The sequence below is a fragment of the Crotalus tigris genome, unplaced genomic scaffold (assembly GCF_016545835.1).
Source record: "Crotalus tigris isolate CLP2741 ecotype Arizona unplaced genomic scaffold, ASM1654583v1 scf7180000024427.8105951120:4207309, whole genome shotgun sequence".
Lineage (NCBI taxonomy): Eukaryota > Metazoa > Chordata > Lepidosauria > Squamata > Viperidae > Crotalus > Crotalus tigris.
In genome coordinates, this window is record NW_024100595.1 from 215,990 (window position 1) to 233,893 (window position 17,904).

The 17,904-nt window shown below is 37.7% G+C and overlaps 1 protein-coding gene across 6 annotated transcripts in view; it reads right to left on the reverse strand.

Annotated features, from left to right (window-relative positions):
* The window catches only part of EBF1 (EBF transcription factor 1), a 388,671-nt gene that overhangs the window by 68,045 nt on the left and 302,722 nt on the right, over positions 1–17,904 (reverse strand). For 4 of the 6 annotated variants that reach the window (XM_039330252.1, XM_039330251.1, XM_039330256.1 and 1 more), the window contains exons 9-10: positions 12,599–12,729; positions 3,999–4,125 (exon numbers count right to left, since the gene is read on the reverse strand). In XM_039330252.1, the coding sequence (XP_039186186.1) occupies positions 3,999–4,125; positions 12,599–12,729 (258 nt within the window). Of the gene's footprint in view, positions 1–3,998; positions 4,126–12,598; positions 12,733–17,904 lie in introns of all 6 variants that reach the window. The other 2 variants (XM_039330250.1, XM_039330253.1) reach the window with 1 other exon arrangement.

A 17,904-nucleotide genomic window follows, 5' to 3' on the forward strand; every position in this document is an offset into this window, starting at 1 on the left:
GCCCCTAGGCCAAAGTCTAAGGCCGAACTGCAGGCTTTTCTGGGCCTTCTGAATTTCTACAATTCCTTTCTTCCACATAAGGCTAGTGTAGCTGAGCCTCTTCACAGGCTATTAGATAAACAGACAGTGTGGCAGTGGTCACAAACACATGAGGCTAGTTTCAATGAGGTCAAGGCCTTACTCACTTCTAACAGTGTACTTGCACACTTCAATGAGTGCCTTCCTGTGTGCATCGCTTGTGATGCTTCCCCTTATGGGGTGGGTGCTGTACTGAGCCACCTCAGGGCTGATGGAACTCAGGTTCCTGTTGCATATTACTCCAGGACATTGTCTGCAGCTGAGCGCAATTATGCTCAAATAGACAGGGAGGCCTTAGCTGGTGTTGCTGGAATTAAAAAATTCCATGATTTTTTATATGGTAGGCAATTCACGGTCTTCACTGACCATAAGCCTTTGCTGGGACTGTTTACCACACGTAAACAAACTCCCGAAATCATCTCTCCCAGGATGCTCAGGTGGTCTATCTACTTGTCTGCATATGATTTTTCCCTACTTCACAAGCCTGGGAAGGAAATGGGCCATGCTGATGGCCTCAGTAGATTACCCCTGCCGGTAATAGAGGCTGACCCCGCGCCAGCCATCAATATTCTCTCCATTCAAGCTTTGCCCGAGTCCCCCCTGAATGCCAGGGATGTAGCCGCTGAATCAGGCACAGATCACACACTTTCACGTGTCCTTTCTTGGGTTTTGTCTGGATGGCCTGAGCACTGTCCTAGTCCTGAGTTTCAGAGTTTCTGGTCTAAAAGGAACGAGTTGTCCACCTCTCAGGGTTGTCTGCTTTGGGGAAGCAGGGTTGTCATTCCCACCTCAATGAGGACTAGGGTCTTAGATTCCCTCCACGAGGGTCATCCTGGCATTGTTCGTATGAAGGCTCTTGCACGCAGCCACTTGTGGTGGCCAGGGGTAGACAAAGACATAGAAGCTAAGGTGCATGCTTGCCACCTTTGTCAACGTTCACGCCCTGAAATGCCCCAAGCTCCTGTGCATAGATGGGAGGAAACACAGTCTCCATGGTCTAGGGTGCACATTGACTACGCTGGGCCCTTTCAGGGTCAATTCTTCTTGGTCCTCGTTGACAGCCATTCGAAATGGCTTGAGGTTGTACTTGTCTCTTCCACCACCACTGCAAAGACTATTCAGGTACTGAGGGGGATTTTTGCTGCACACAGGCTCCCAGTCGTCATTGTGTCTGACAACGGCCCTCAATTCACTTCCTCCGAGTTCCAAGCTTTCTTGCAGGCTAACATGATTCATAATGCCACTTCTGCACCTTTCCACCCGTCCACCAACGGTATGGCTGAACGCATGGTTCGCATCACCAAGGACGCCTTGAAGAGGCTCACCTATGGGGACTGGCATCACAGGTTGGCTGACTTCCTCCTTTCTTATCGCACCACACTGTCCACTTCTACAGGGAGAAGCCCTGCTGAACTTCGTTGGGGGCGCAAACTGACTACCAAGCTTGACCGGTTGCATCCGGACAGACTGCCTCCTTCTGTCTCACACCCCAGGGCACCTAGGCAACTACTTGTGGGTGCCCCGGTTTGGACTCGTAATTACGGGCCTGGTCATACATGGGTCCTCGCATCTATATCCAGGGTCACAGGTCCTCTATCCTACGAGGTATCCCTGGACAACGGTCGTGTCCTGCGTCGGCACATTGACCAACTTCACCCTAGACGGGACCTTCCCGCTGAGACTCCTGGGTCTTTTCCAGGGGGGGAGGGGGAGCCCTTTGGGCAAAGGGAGGGGCATGGAATGCTGCCCTGTACCAATGAGGGAGCCACAAACAGCCCATCCCAAAATTCCGCAATTGCTCCCAACAGGAAGTCATGGAGCCCAACTAGAACTCAGGCATCAATACCTACTCCAGCCAGGGAGTCACCCCGGGGGCATGATCACTTTTCACCTGCATCACTCAGTACTCCAGTCAGAGAGAATACCCGGGGGCATCCCAACAATCCATTCCCTGCAAGAGAGCTGGCACACACTCCTCCTAGTTGGCCTGACTTCAACCCTGTCCTTAGAAGGGGGCAAACACACAGGGAGGTGGTCGAGGAACCAAATCCCAACTACAACACCTCTGACTACACTCAGGGGACAACTGAGTTTTGGGACAGTACTGAAACCCACACAAGCCCGGACACAGAACGGGATTCAGGGGATAGACAGCCTCCTGACAGGTCTTGGACGGACCTAGGAGGTTCTACAGAAACGCCCAACAGTGACAGTCACTTAGAAGGGCCAGAGAGCCTACAGCTAGGCAGGACAACCAGGTCATACACTGGAAGAAGCCCTGGCCTGACGAGCCCAGTGGGCAAGCAAGCAGGCCAGGCATTGGAGCACAGTCCTTGGGAATCACCAAGGCATAATGGAGGGAACAGGCACATGTCACCCCTCCATCAGGGAGTACCTAGCAAGCACCCAGAGCTTAGGAGGTCACAGAGAGCAAGGAAATCTCCTAAGTACTTAGAGGATTACATAACACTATTGGCTAAACAGAGCCAGTAGAAGGGTAGAAACACTGAGGCAATGGAAACGGGGGAACTCCGAACATGGAGAGGAGCAGAGCATTGTACTAAAAGTGGGTTGTGTATTATTTGGCATTGGTCGTAGTTTTAGCCCGGGGGAAAGGGGTGTTATGTCCTGAGCCTTGCAAGCAGGCTCGGGGCGCCAGTGCTTGTGCGCATGCACAAGTGCTGGCGTGTGAAAAGTAACACATTGACCCGGGAAAGTCCTATAAAAGGAGGCTGCGAGGTGTGGGCTTTTGCCGCCATATTCCAATGTAAGCTGAACTGAAGAATAAAGGTTTCCTGAGAACTACAACTGCTTCTCGTATCTTACCATTTCGCGACGGACTCAACAGGAGGGGTTCACTTTTTAGAAACCTCATGCTGTCATTTATTCGCCTCTTAAAATGTGTAAAATAGGAAAGCACAACAACAAAAATCTCTTTCAGTATTTCCAGAGATGTCCTCATTCATCTAGGGATACCACCTGTGGCTCTAGGTATTGGAGAATCAAGCTGAGCACCAATCCAAAGAAAGGCCCTCTTTTTTGTAAAGAGTAAAAAGGTATAGGGGGTAAATCTCTATCAAATACTTGAGAGAGGGGCATCGGCTTCTGAAAATACACGTAAAACATCTCAAACAAACATAGAAAACATACTCAACATCTATAGCAGGGGTCTTCAAATTTGGCAACTTTAAGATTTATGGACTTCAACTCCCAGAATTCCTCAGCCAGCCTGGGAGTTGAAGTTCACAAGTTTTAAAGTTGCCAAGTTTGAAGACCCCTGATCTATAGAATACTTGGGTGAAGGCTCAGAACTTCTCCTGATAATCAACAGATAATAACAGCCTGTGGTCAGTTAGATAGGAGCAAATGATCTATTCAGATCATTCTCAAGTCATTAGAGGTCATACATTTCTTCCTCCTAAAAATAAGATATCAGACCTGTAATAGATTCCACATATGTCATTGTATTTAATTATATGATCACTGCTTCACGTTGCCTTGAGCTTCAGTTTGTAGGAAGGCAGAATACAGATGTAAAAAGTAAACACAATCTGATTCCTTTCACCTGACTCTCAATCTTTCAAATTTCTAAAGAGCTGTGACTAACAGCCAGGCCATCAAAACATTTTCCTCTTACTGTGAACTTGATTTTTCAGTTAGGCTGTGATGTTATTATTTTTCCATTGAAATATAATCAGTAAAAGTCTTTCTGAATGTGTGGTTGGATGTTTCATAGATACAAATTATTATTTAAATTGTCATGTGATAAAAGGATAAAAGTTTCTTTGTGTTGGCAGAATCTGTAATAATTTGGAATATTCATTATTATAATGCACAGCCTCAAAGTGGCAACACCACCAAACATTGGTCAGCTATATCTTTTCTCATAAAAATTTATATTTAAATTAAAGCAACATTACCTGTGTAGATAAATCTTCCAGGTGTGCCTTTACAGAACTGCTTGGATTTATAGGACAATGTAACTTCCACAACACCAGGAATATGTCGGGGTGGTGTTTGAACTCTGATAGCATGTGGCGTAATAAGCTAGAAGAAATTGTAAGAATAGAGAAAATTGGTTAGATATGGAATAGTTATGTAATAAAACATTCTTTTCAGATCACACAACAAAGCTTTAGAATATATAATTAACCTGTCAGTGTTTGAATGTATTCTTGGAATAACTAGCATAAAAGCCAATGACAATATTTGCAAATGTTATTTCCCAGACATAATTATATTAGCTCTGTTTTCATACACAGCAAGCATTTATTTTGGGGTATGAGAATTTCTTGTGACAAACCACAAATTTTGATTGAACCAACTTGCAGTTTTTATACTAATGAATCCCACAGGATTTCCATTTTGCTCCCCTAGCATATGTCAGATCCTATATGAGTGTCCTATTAGAAAATTATCACGCAAAAAGTAAGGGCTTTCTACATTTCAGTGAGGGCAATGAAAATGATAAGCACATATATGTTTTCTCTCTGACAACACGTATTCAGAGTGCTTAACTTTAACATATTTTACACTGTTTCACTGCATTATCCATGATGCAATAGGGAATTCCTTTGTTGTAACAGTTCATCACTATTTTTCAGAATTAGAATTCCTACCGAAATCACAAATCTATATTATAATATTGTTCTGTGCAGAATATTCCATGAAGCAGAGAGAAGCCCAAGGCTGACCTAATATACTTTTTCTGTTTCATCTGGGAGATTCTGGTTATGATTTAAAATATATATTATAGCTTTTGAAGTATTAATTGCATACTGCTGTATGTCACTTTCACAAGTCTGGTCACAAAATAATAACTGCAATATGTAGATGTGCATTATATATGTGTGTGTGTCTCTCTCTATACCAGGAATTAGATACGACTTTAACAGCCTTTCTCATTTGAGATTATTATTATTATTATTATTATTATTATTATTATGGTTCATCGCACAGTCAGTCAGATGTTCAGACTGGATTTGGCATTTTGTCCACCCATCGAGTCCTTACCCAGGACCTGGGAGGCAGAGGTGGATGTTTGATGGTATTACAGATATCGTCGCAGGATGGAAGCAGTTCCTAATAAGGCTGCCTTTTGCAATTGACTAATAGCGAATTTGTCAATGCCAATGGTGTTCAAGTGGGATTGCACCCAAGGAGCCTATCACTATTGGTACTACCCTTGCTTGCTTTTGCCACAGTCTTTCTATTTCTATTTGTAGGTCTTTGTATTTTGTTATCTTCTCCAGTTCTTTCTCTTCTATTCTGCTGTCTCCAGGCACTGCCACGTCCACTATCCAGACTTTTTTGTCTTTCTTATCGACAATTGTTAAGTCTGGGGTGTTATGTTGCAGGTGCTTGTCTGTTTGTTTGATTGTTGTTGTTGTTGTTGTTATTATTGTTATTATTATTATTATTATTATATTACTTCATCTGCTTCAAAGATTTTCTTTTAACTCATTGGGGAATTGCAGTGGATTAAATGTAAAGTTAGGAAAAAGTGTCTCTAAAATTCTGAGCATGTGAATGTTAATTTTTGTTTGACACATTTCAGATTTATTCTATGACCTGTAATTAACACAGCTATTGCTGCATATGTTATGCATTTTAAATAGTTATTTTTGTTCTGTATCACTTTACATTGAGCTACGGAAGTATAACCAATTTATCAAAATTAGTTGAGCTATTATAAGAAAGTCACCATGCTCTAACAAGTCCTGCTAGTTGACACTTATACACACCATGATATGATCATGTAATATTTATAATATAACTGGCCTCGAGGTTCATGAATTGTTCAATCTGATATTACTGGATGGTTTTTTGTTTTCTTTTTTATACACATTTTATTGTTTTTTTTTTTTATTTTTACATCAAAGTGCTCAGGAAAACACCGTGGTGAAAGGATAATTAATCATAGCAAAACAAGTCATATATATATAACTAAAATTAATACCTCAAAAATTCCCCCCTCTATTTCCCTCACATGATACAACAAATTTAGTTTAATCTATTTTTTCTTAAAATTCAATCAATCCACAGAATCATCTCTACTATTACATCTATATAAATCACTCCTGCTTTTAAGTGCCATTAATTTCAATTAACATATTCCAATTAATCTTAAACAAACATATTAATAAAACTTTGGGTATCCCTTCTACAATGCACATAATATTCCAAGAATAACATTCTAATATTTTCACATATATTCCATCTCTTAATTTAATACATCATTAATTAATACCCTTTCTTCTCTTATCATACATCTCTCTAATTCTTCTGCTATTGCAAAATAGTTTTCTATATAAACAGAGTAAAAAAACAAAAAAGAATCATTTTGACCTGTTAAGTAAAATTTAAATCTGAACCAAATTAACTATCGTATCTAAGACAAACATATTATTACACCAATTATTATCTTACTGCTTTCTTTTACTCAATTAGATTGTCAAATCAGTCCAAATCTCTAAACCCCTTTTGACCCAATAATTAAAATTTTAAATCACATTTTTAAATCTAAGTCTGGCTTTTTTTTCTATACCAAGCTGGTTTCCATAATGTCACATCTATGTCATCAAATCTTAGTATTTGAGTACTAATGTTTATCAACAAATTGATCTGATCAAAATTCTCTTCCCCTTCTTCCAATATCATGTAAGCAATATAGTCCATTTTATTACATCTTATAATTTCAGCTTGATTATCCATGTTGTCATAACTTTCAATCGATCACGTCTGGCTGTCAATTCCTGTTAATTTTAGCAATGGGAGTACTTCACTTATAATCATTTTTTGATCTTCAAAGTTCTCCACCATTTGTACATAGACTTGTGAAGTATCCTCCTGTGTAGTAGTTAGTTGATTTATAGAGTAGTCATTTGAAGTCTCAATCTGAGATTTTGGGTCCAGAATTTTTCTAAAGTTCAATTGATCAGTGAGTTCTTCCATCTCAAATTGTGTACACTGTTGCATATAAGCTTCTTCTTGGCCTGTAGATTGGTCTTTTAAAATTTGGGGCTCAGCTTGTGATTCTACAAGATGGTCTTTAGTTTTTTTTCTCCATGACTTCATCTCCTCTGGCATTTCCAATATGTTTTCCAATATCAGCTCATAATCCAGTCCAGAATTCAACTGATCAGTAAATTCTTCTTTCATATCAGATTGTATACACTGTTGTATATAGGCTTCTTCTTGGCCTATAGGTTGATCTTTTAAAGTTTGAGGCTCAGCTTGTGGTTCTGCAAAATAATCTTTAGTTTTTCTCTATAACTTCATCTCCTCTGTCATTTCCAATATTTTTTCCAATATCAGCTCATAGTCAAGCTGTGGGTAAAAGTCTTCTATTTCCATAGTAAAAGAGTCTTTTAATCTTTTTGTGGAAACTATATTTATTAAGAGTCCATATACATCCGCCTCCACAATTTTTAAATGACAAACACAACCCACAGCTGTTTCCAAGCCTTTATCTTTTCTTCTTGTTAATTTCTGAAGGTCAAACCATCTTCAAACACCAAAGTAAAGACATTACAATTGCAGTAAATATTTTCACCACTAGATGTCCTCAGTGAGCTATATAAAGTTTTTTCTTTGCACGTTAAAAGTCTTTATCTTGTTAAGAATGGCAAAGAAAGAGACAGAAAAAAGCAAATATCTTCAGTATAGTAAGTAGAATAATGCTCTATATTACAAATCTTTCCAAGGGTGCCCAATATCCAAAAAGTTCAAAATATAATAAGTGCTATTCTGTAGTTTTGTTTAAAGTATTTTTCCCCAAACAGACAGACACTGCTTTCTTAGAACAGGGAAATCATCCAAAAAGCAAGCTCTTTGCAGGAAAAAATAGTTAGGGATAGGTGAGGGAGGGAAAAGTCTCACCCAGGTTTCTCTACTGTGGTTTCTTCATGCTTAGCTGTTCTTTTGACTTCGGCTGGTGCAGCTGAGTGGTCGGCCATTTTACTGGCTGATCTTTACTCTGTTGACCCTAAGGAGTCAGCTGGGGCTGTGGGAAAAGCTACTGCTTTCTTGCAGTCACCATCAAGACCTCTCCTTGGTGGTCACCCCTCCAGGGCAACTTTCAACCCCCCCCCCTGGGGTCTACCAGCAAAGGAAACACAGCCGGTGGGGAGACAAGTCTCTTCCACACGGCCAGAGTCACCGCGAACCGGAACCGGAAGTCGATGTTTTTTTCCTAACAATTGTTCTACAAATAAGGGAAGATTCAATTTTTTAACATAAAAAAGAAATTATGAACAAAAGTAATCCATATCCCTGAAATGATCAGGAAGAAGTGACAAACAAAAGCTTGTGAACTACGAAGAATAAATTTTAAAATAAATTATCCTATGTGTTTTTCATTGTAGGTCCCTTTATAGATAATCTTCCACTAAGTTCTTTTCTAGTGTACATCGGGTTTTCTGGCAATCACGATCCACCCTCATTGGAGACCATGTACCTGTAGAGATTATTCCTAACTTCACGATCTCAGAATTGGTGAGCAGCAGTGGCATAATCACTGTACTCTGGAAAGATTCCCAATTCAGATCTCAGTTTAAATAAACCATCAGTTTTGCAGATGCCCTCCCTCCTCTGGAAGCTTCCCTGCCAGCTGAGTCATCAGCAAATTACAGAAGAATGTTTGGGCTATTTAGTTATACCTATATATTCTCCCTTCTATCACTATCTTGGAGGGTAAATTATTCATCTGTGGATTCATGGGGAAGGATTCTGATGGAAAAAGTGAAAGAATAAAAGGCTAAAGGTTTGTCTTTTTCTTTCATATCATTGTCCCAATTCAATTCCCCACACTCACCCCACATGTACTGGCTACTTATTTAACTAAAATATACTATGGATCTCCCAACTGCAAACTTCACAATTACTATGCAGGCTTGAAAGACAGGGACGTTAAAAGAGCCCTATTGGAAATGTCTAGTTCCATTAGTTGGTTCTAACAATAACCAGCTAGGTCTTTCAATGAAGTCAGCAAAGAAGGCATAAAAGAATAACTTTGCCCCATTGTTTGTCATTAGCATCTGTAATTCAGGCATAATTTGCCTTTGAACCTGGAGAAGATTTCATTTGACACTTATATGAGCTATCTAACTTAAAACAAACAAAAACCACAAGCCAGCAGCCATTGTTACATCACATGACAATGAATTTCATATTTTTATTAATCATACACAGGAATACAAATATATAACTAACCAGATTTAGGATGACAGATGTATGACACACAAATGCACATTAATCAAAAAAATTAAAGGCCATTTAGGGTTCCATGTCTTTAAGCACCCAAGCATAATGTATGTGCAGCAACAGCCCTTTCTCATTTTATCAATTAATTATTCTAGCTAATATCTGAATTTTAATCCGATGTATATATGACAGCCAGTTTGGAACATTAGTTCAAGTACTGGATCAAAAACTAGAGACAGTGAATTCTAGTCTTCTCTTAGACTTTAAAGCTGGCTGGGTGACCTTGGGCCAGTCATTCCCTCTCACTCCATCCCACCTTCATAAAGTTGTTCGGATGGGGAAAATAGTACGTAGGAACATTACATATGTCACTTTAAGTAAGTAAGATAGAAAGCTAATGATATAAATATATTTAATTTTTGTTAAAAGTATATATGTGTTTATGCTGTTCTGCTTGGCTGATTATATACAAAATATAGACCAACTGAACATAGTTTCTCTTTTCTTTTTTAAATGTGATTTTTTTAAAAAAAATGATTATTATGACAATTTAATTGGAGATTAATTGAAAACTCAAGTATCCGTGTTTTCATATACAATTAGCAAAGCAATTTATGCTCTGGTTCATTCCTCCAAGTGAAAAAGGTTGCAATTATGTTATAGAATCTAAACCAGAAATATATGTTTAAATAATAAATATGTAGCCCAAAATAATTTTAAATCAGCATAGTTAACATGTAGTATCTCCTATTTTCCATATTTCAGTTAGCAGAAGTCCTATTTTCTTTAATGAAACTCACACCAGCATAGTGTTTTAAAGAGAAATGACTTGATAATCAGTTTCCATTTCATGCGTATAAATACTGTAATTACAAAGCTTGAATACATGGGAAATAAAATTATAATATTTACATTGCAGATTGAGAAATAGGAAAAGAACACTATTTCAGAAATGAAACTTTGGTCTGTTTCTTATTTCTCAAATATATCCTTAAATACAATTTTTATACTTTATAGAGGCAGATAGGTATCAAATAAGGATGTTTTAACATTTCCTTCTATCAGTTATTTAGTTCTATTTAGCAGTGTTTCATTCTGGCCTGCAATGAAAAGTGAATGAAATTTATTTCTAGACTTTTTAAAAATTTAAATATCATTTAATGATCATTTCTGTAACCTAGAAAAGATTTAAAAAGTATTAATTCTAAGATTTAAATAAAAAATGACTTGGTTATACAGACACCATTTTGTTCTGGCTAACTTTGTTTTGAAAAAAGTCCCAACTATGTTAAACAAAGAATAATATCTCCTTTTACTGAGATTCTTAATTATCTATGCTACAAATAGAATCATCTTCTAAAGCCAATAGCAATTATCTAGTTACCAGGTCATACTTGTCAATCAAACCCCTGGACAATTCACAATGTTATTGTGCCATTCACATTTTTATAAACATGTTAAAATGACCCATAATATTTTAATGGAAATCAAATAACCATACATAAATACAAAACTCTTATGCAATCGGTGTAATTTTTTTTTCCTTTTTGTAATTCTGTATTTTGCAATTTTTGTCTTGGTGTTTAGCTTCTTCAATAAAAAAGCAATAAAAATACTATATGCTTAATCCTACTATCAGAAAAATCAATATATGATGTTTTCTCTTATTTTGGTTTGTGTATCTCTTAGGGAAAACTCCTTAAAACCAATTTCTAAAACTGGAGTGTGCACTTAAGTCTGCAAAAGATAAATATGAATATTCATTGTGACAAATACATAGCTAATAACTGTTCAATGGTTTGGGTGTGGATATAATTCATAAATATTAAATATTATTTTAAGGAAATAGTACAGTTGTATCATATAATATGGAATAGCACATCAAAGGCCTTATGAAACGCATAATCAGATAATTTGATTTTACATAGCTGATGCAAATACAGGTATCTGATTGATTCACTGATTGATCATAATTTTGCAATTGTCCTATGTAAGAACAGGACATTTGAACATATGTAGTTGTAATTGGACATCAGGTCTATGCCCATTTAGCCAACAATTCTAGTGTTATTACAACTGAGAACAACCCTCTAAATAGTTCTGGTGAAATAACTGGATACTCTGGGAAATGAATCTAAGCTACATTTATATGCAATGCATCATCTCAGCCATTTCAGTGGCAGCACCTAATAGCATGTCAGACTGAAGCCCTATTCTAGTTTTTTTCTCACAAATTTCTGCACCATATAGATCAGCATCCATAGCTTTCCATAGCACCCATAACTTCTGATGCCTGACACATGTCTCCAAATTGAATGTATAAATGGCTAATGCCTGAAAATGTCCATATCCAAGAGCTTTGAATATGTCACTAGAGATTAGCACAGGCAATCAGAAGGAATTTTTCTCCCTTCTGAGATCTCCATATTTGGGGAAATAGACATAAAATGTTTGTCCATCAAAATTATCAGACATAAAATATACTTGCCTACATCATGTACATTTTGAAGCGTGTCTATTTGGGACGGGCTTATGCCCCATGTGTACTCACACATTAAAGTTGCTTCTAAAATTGCCATTTTAATCATAATTGGACTAAGTAATTGCATGAAGGACCAACAGATAGGAGCACATATTTAAACCAGTTTGTAAAATGGACATTAAGTGGTGGTATAAAAAAGAGAGAAAAATTGCACAGAACAATCAAAGAAAAAAATAAACAAGAAATGAATATAGTAACATAAGAGTACAAGAGCTATGGTTTCTGATGTTGGAAATAACCATTTATTTATCAGGACTGACATGTCTATGGAGAGTCTCAATCATCAGGCAATGGTTGTCCCAAAGGTGCTTTTTCAAATGGTAACTGGACTTTGTTTTTCCTTGAAGATTTTGCTTCTCATCCAGGAAGCTTCTTCAGTTCTTCAGATGAGAAGCAAACATATATTTCTTCTTGGATGAGAAGCAAAATATCTTCAAGGAAAAACAAAGTCCAGTTGTCATTTGAAAAGGCACTTTTGAGACGATCAGGACTGACAGTTACTCCTAATTAGATTATTTGCAGCACTGCAGGCATGTTCACAGGTTTATTTTTTTAAATGTGAGTACATTGGATAGATTTCATAAATAAAGACATAAATATAAACAGGGACAACTGAGATGTGCCACAGGTCTCTGTAATGCCCTGGTTGTTTAAAATATAAAGAATTAGAATACATTCACTTTGTTTCTATACGACATTTCCTAAAAGAAAGAAAACTGGCTATAAACCAGACATGACATGGTTACTGGATATTAATTTGCAGAGAACACCTACCTCACTCCAGACCAGCATGGTGCCGAATATGACCTGTAACCCATCAAAGAAATTGTCTCCTATGATGATGACAGTGGCACCTCCCGTAGTCCATCCTTCACTTGGACTGATGGCTTTGATACAGGGCGTAGCTGCTTTCCAACACACATGAAAAAAGAAGGATTTGGCTGTTAGAACAAGATTTTAATGACAAAAGACCTGGAGGTGGAGGAAAACTTTAATTACCCCCCCCCCCTTTCTAACATGAAAATCCCTTTCTGTGTCTGGCTCACCCCGTCCCCCTCTTTTGTGGAAGAAACATTTCCAGAACTGGTTCTTGAAAAGGGAATGATTCTCCATCATTTTTTTAAATTTTGTTCCTATTTTTTTCCTCTTTAAAAGATAATATCAGTTGGCAGCCCATTGAAAGAAAAGAGCAGATTTGCTGCTTGAAGATTGACTGGCTGGAGAAAAGAGTGCATTCTTCAAATTCTTAGTTTCCTGCCTGTACAAAATATGACCCTGCCTTCTTTTTGGAGATCCATCATACAGTAAAGGACTTATATGTTGCTTCGGTAAACCTGCTTCATGATTATAATGTATTTCATGGCAAATAGCCATGTCATATCATTATGTTTAAATAATTTTGGCACTTTGCAGTCATGAAAATATATACAGAGCATATTTGGAAACGCAACAGATCTCTGCAAAGATTTAGGGTAAAAATGGATAATCTTTTAAAAAATATATCATTACATATCAGAAAATGAAGTTACAGCCCTATTTTTAATCATATTTTGTTAGCAATAACGTACATTTTAATGAATCCAGAGATGGTAGGTTTTATAATATTGACTAATTTTTGAAAGGATGAAACTTAATTACCAATCATCTGATGAGAGTGCAGAAATTTAGAAAATTTCTCTAGCCTAGTTATAATGAATTTGTACAATCCTAGAGTTAATCTAAACAGTGGTAGTTTGAACTAAATGATCAAGAATTGAGCAATTTCCATTTATATATCCTTTTGAACTTTGCACTTTAGGCATTGTGAGCTAAAGTGACATCTGGGCCATTTTTGGGTATATTTTTTGGTTCAAAAACTACTAAAGTTTTTCAGGGTTCCACCTTCAGGTCTAATTCAGAGAAGGCAAAGCTTTGTTATGCCAAAGCTGAAAGATGATTCACTGTTGTTCTTTCTTTTATCTATCTTATTCTCTGCATGACTGCCATATTAAGCACATCTTCAAGTAACAACCTGTCTGTGAAAAGGAACATTCCTAAAATCATTCATCTTTGATCCTTCTTATTGTATATAAATCTCATTGTGAGAGGAATCCTAGAAAAACATATGAAGAAAAAGATGAAAATTTTAAGTTAATTTATGTTAGTAAATCAAGCCTAAGAAGAAGAGCCATACTTTCCCCTACTTCATCCCTTCTGTCTTTGTAGACTCAGAGTAGGGGGAGGGGGGAGCTGTTAGATTATTTTTAAGGATATCTAAAAGTAGAATATGTTTGACCATTGCGGTTTGATTATTGCAATGCACTTTGCATGGAGCTGCCCTTGAAGACCACCTGGAAGTTTCAATTGGTCCAGAGTATGGTGTTGAAATATGCCTCAGTATACCTGTGTACATTCCTATTTCCCAAACCGCAATATTTGCCAATCTGCTTCTGGGTACATGGTCCAGTTTCATCCAATTAAACAATGTTATCTACTGTTTGTACAGTTTTTCATGAGGTTTTTTTTGTGAACAAGAGCAATTGGGAGTTGAGTGATGGACAAATTGAATGAATAAATATATTTATTTGATGGAAATAAGCAATGGGGTCCTTCAATGGGCAGAATAAACAAAGTCAAATGCATTCATCTGTGAATTATGGACACATTCATATACGGTAATTTTCCTAGAACTGTTATCTAAACAGCTTGCTCTTGTCTTCTAGGTTTTTTTGTTTTTGTTTTTGTTTTTACTTCCCAGTCTAGCCTATGTTCTGGAATTGTCTTGGTGATCTTCTACCCTAGCACTAACTAGATCTAACCCTCCTTCAAAATCAGGGAAAAAATTAGCTGGAAAATGCTAGAAGATCAAATTTCTCTTCCTACATATTCCTGAAATCTGCTCTGAGTGGCTTGGGGACTCCTTGGAGAATATATGATGTGTGGATGAGAACTAGAGGAGGAGAAGAAGTAAGGACATTCCTTCTATGCATATGCAAGTTTGCTCGTGTTGTGATGGGCTGAGCTGCATCTCTCAAGGGACTATATCATCATCTTGTCCCAAGATGAGCTTCCCTGTCTAGACAATGTGACAAATTCTTTGAGAGTAGAATTAAAGTTATGCTGTGTTATATAATGACTATATGCAGGACTTTGGTAGATCATGTGTATTTAAACTAGACTGGAACACAAATACCTATTGTCTAATATTTAGACATAGGTATTTAGATATGGCAGCTAACCTGATAGAATTGTTATGTATAAGTGTACACCTGCACACACATGTATGCACATGTGTGCTCGCATGCCCATGCGAACATGTACACACATACACACACAGGGTGATTGCCCTCTAAGTAAAGAGAATGACTGAGTAACTTTCAGATATTTACAGTACATTCAAATACAAATGATATGGGGAGAATGATACCATTGGGGCCTAAGTTCAATCCCATTTATGTGCACATTTATAACCATGTGCAAGTTCCTTCTTCCCAGACTCAATTCCAGTTCAAAAAAAAAAAAAATGAGACATAGGGTTTGTCTGAAGATAAATAGACTTGGATGGATTTTGCATATGGGGGGAAATGGCAATAGAAAATACTTGAGTTGTTTTTATACACAGGGTTTATTTAAATGCAGATGTTTAATATGAAGTTGTTTGTTGAAAAATGTGAAACAAGTCATTTGTTCCTTTCCTTTTCATACAGACAGAAAATAAATAACAATGTAAATAAATATTAAGCAGACAAAGGAAAATACCATTAAGAGTTTTTAACCATTCACTGGTTCTTTCTGCATTCTACCATTGCACAAAGGATAAAACATCCATGTGTATGTGTGTATGTGTGAGTGTGAGTGAGTGTGTGTGTTCTCTTAATGCAGCCAGTTAAGAGAAAGTTGTCAATGAACTTTATCATGATATTCAGTGCTTTTTTTTTTGGCTAGAAAATTTTTTAGGATATAAGAACATAAATAATTTGTAAAAGCAATCCATTACGATACTTTAGAAAGATAATCTTGCAGATTTAAGGAGATTAATAATCTCTTAAACATTCACCAAATTTAATGATCATAAAACAAATAATACTGAATATTTTCATGCTTTCTGTATTAGTATCATAGAATTGCTGCTTGTTTGTAAATCAAGGAAGGAAGGAAGGAAGGAAGGAAGGAAGGAAGGAAGGAAGGAAGGAAGGAAGGAAGGAAGGAAGGAAGGAAGGAAGGAAGGAAGGATCTGAGCCTATTAGATCAATCCATCCTTGATAATTGATGGACCCAACTGGGTTTTGGAGGGAGCCTGAGGTTGTTCTGGGAAGTCTTCAACATGATCCAAATGAAGCCTTGGAATGAGAAACAGATCTTAGACTGGATTAGATTGTGCCTGAGCAGCCTCTCCATGTCCATGATTCCCACACTCTTTGTGGTATACAGAGGAATTGAGGAATGTAAAGAGGCTAAGAGAGTCCTAGAGCAAATGACACAGAGTGAAAACATTTAAAGCCTGCCTTGTGCTGGTAAGGGTAATGAAACATGATTAATTCTCCACCCTTATTCCATTTACAGATACTCATCCAAATTTACGTGACCTGATCCCTTCTCAGAGTCCATCTACAAGGTCACTGTGAAAATTATGCTGTGCATCTAGGAAATGAAGTCACTTGCATCTACACTGGACTCCAACTCTAGGGCAGTGGAGGCTACAGGGGCTAAGTTTTGCAAGGTTATCTGGAGGATCCCTTTGCACCTGAGGAGGTGGATAGAGTTCCTGCAGCTGCTAGTCTGTCTACCTCTGTGTTAGATTAACGTCTTTTCTGGTTGGTTAAGGCTGCCAAGGAAGGGATGCATGATTACATCTGGGTGGTAGTTAATAATTCCTTGAGGGAAGGGATGGTTACATTGGCTCTTAAGCAGGCAGTAATGTGCCTTCTCCTGAAGGGGCCAGTTCAGTCACATGGATTGATGTGGATTATATTTGGGCCCTTTCGTTCAAAATTCAGGATGGGTTATGGGAATGAAATCGCATTAATCAGATTATTAGATTACACCTGCTGGGAGCAGAATGGGGGCAGTGTGACTATCCTCACTCTTCTTGATTTCTCAGTAGCTTTTGATATCATCAGTGATATCCTTCTGGACTGGCTTTGGGAATTGGGGGAAGGTAGTACTCTGTTGCACTCATGTTCCTCCTTCCTCCGGGGTAGTTCCAGTCAGTGTTGGGAGGAAGGCCCTTACCCATCCCTAGTTGAAGCCAACATTGCATATTCAATGACCATAAATGACCATAATAGAGATAAGCCTCTGCTTCCATTTGCCTCCAGTTGTCAATGCCTCTTGCATGTATTACTTGCTTCATTGTTTATTTCAACAGTTAGAACAATTAACCAGTGGAACAACCTGCCTCCAGAAGCGGTGAATGCTCCAACACTGGAAGTTTTTAAGAAGAGACTGGATAGCCATTTGTCCGAAATGGTATAGGGTTTCCTGCCTGAGCAGGGGGTTGGAGTGCATGACCTCCAGGATCCCTTCCAACTTTATTATTATTACTATATGTATCCTTAGCATACTGACTTGTTTGGCTCTCAAGCTTATGAGTATAATTAAGAAATGGCCATTTCTTAGTGTAGTAGTTTATAGTTATAGTTTATCTGGATTTGATGTACAAGGCCTGCAGCTCCTTCAGTTCTCAAAAGCATATCTGTGCATTTCCTTATTATAAAAAGTATAATTCATGACAGTATACAAGATATCTATAGAAGTGTTATCAATACTGCAAGCATTTTAAATGCATGCTTCACTGAATCAAACTAACACTTCTTACATGATACATGACTTACAAAGCTCCTTATATAATCATTCTATCACACTAAATGAAATGTATGATTTATGATCTGTATGAAATCAATGGCCTTGCATATTTAGCTTGTCACTGAATTGTGCTCAAAGCAAAAGTACTTTATAGTGGTGAAACGAGAGAGAAAAAGGGAATGGATTTTTTCTAGAAAACCTGGGAATGGAACAGTCCTCATATGACCAAGGTGCCACTGGAGTTTCTTTCAAAGCAGCAAAAATTCAAACCAAAATCTAGAAAATGCTGCTCACGA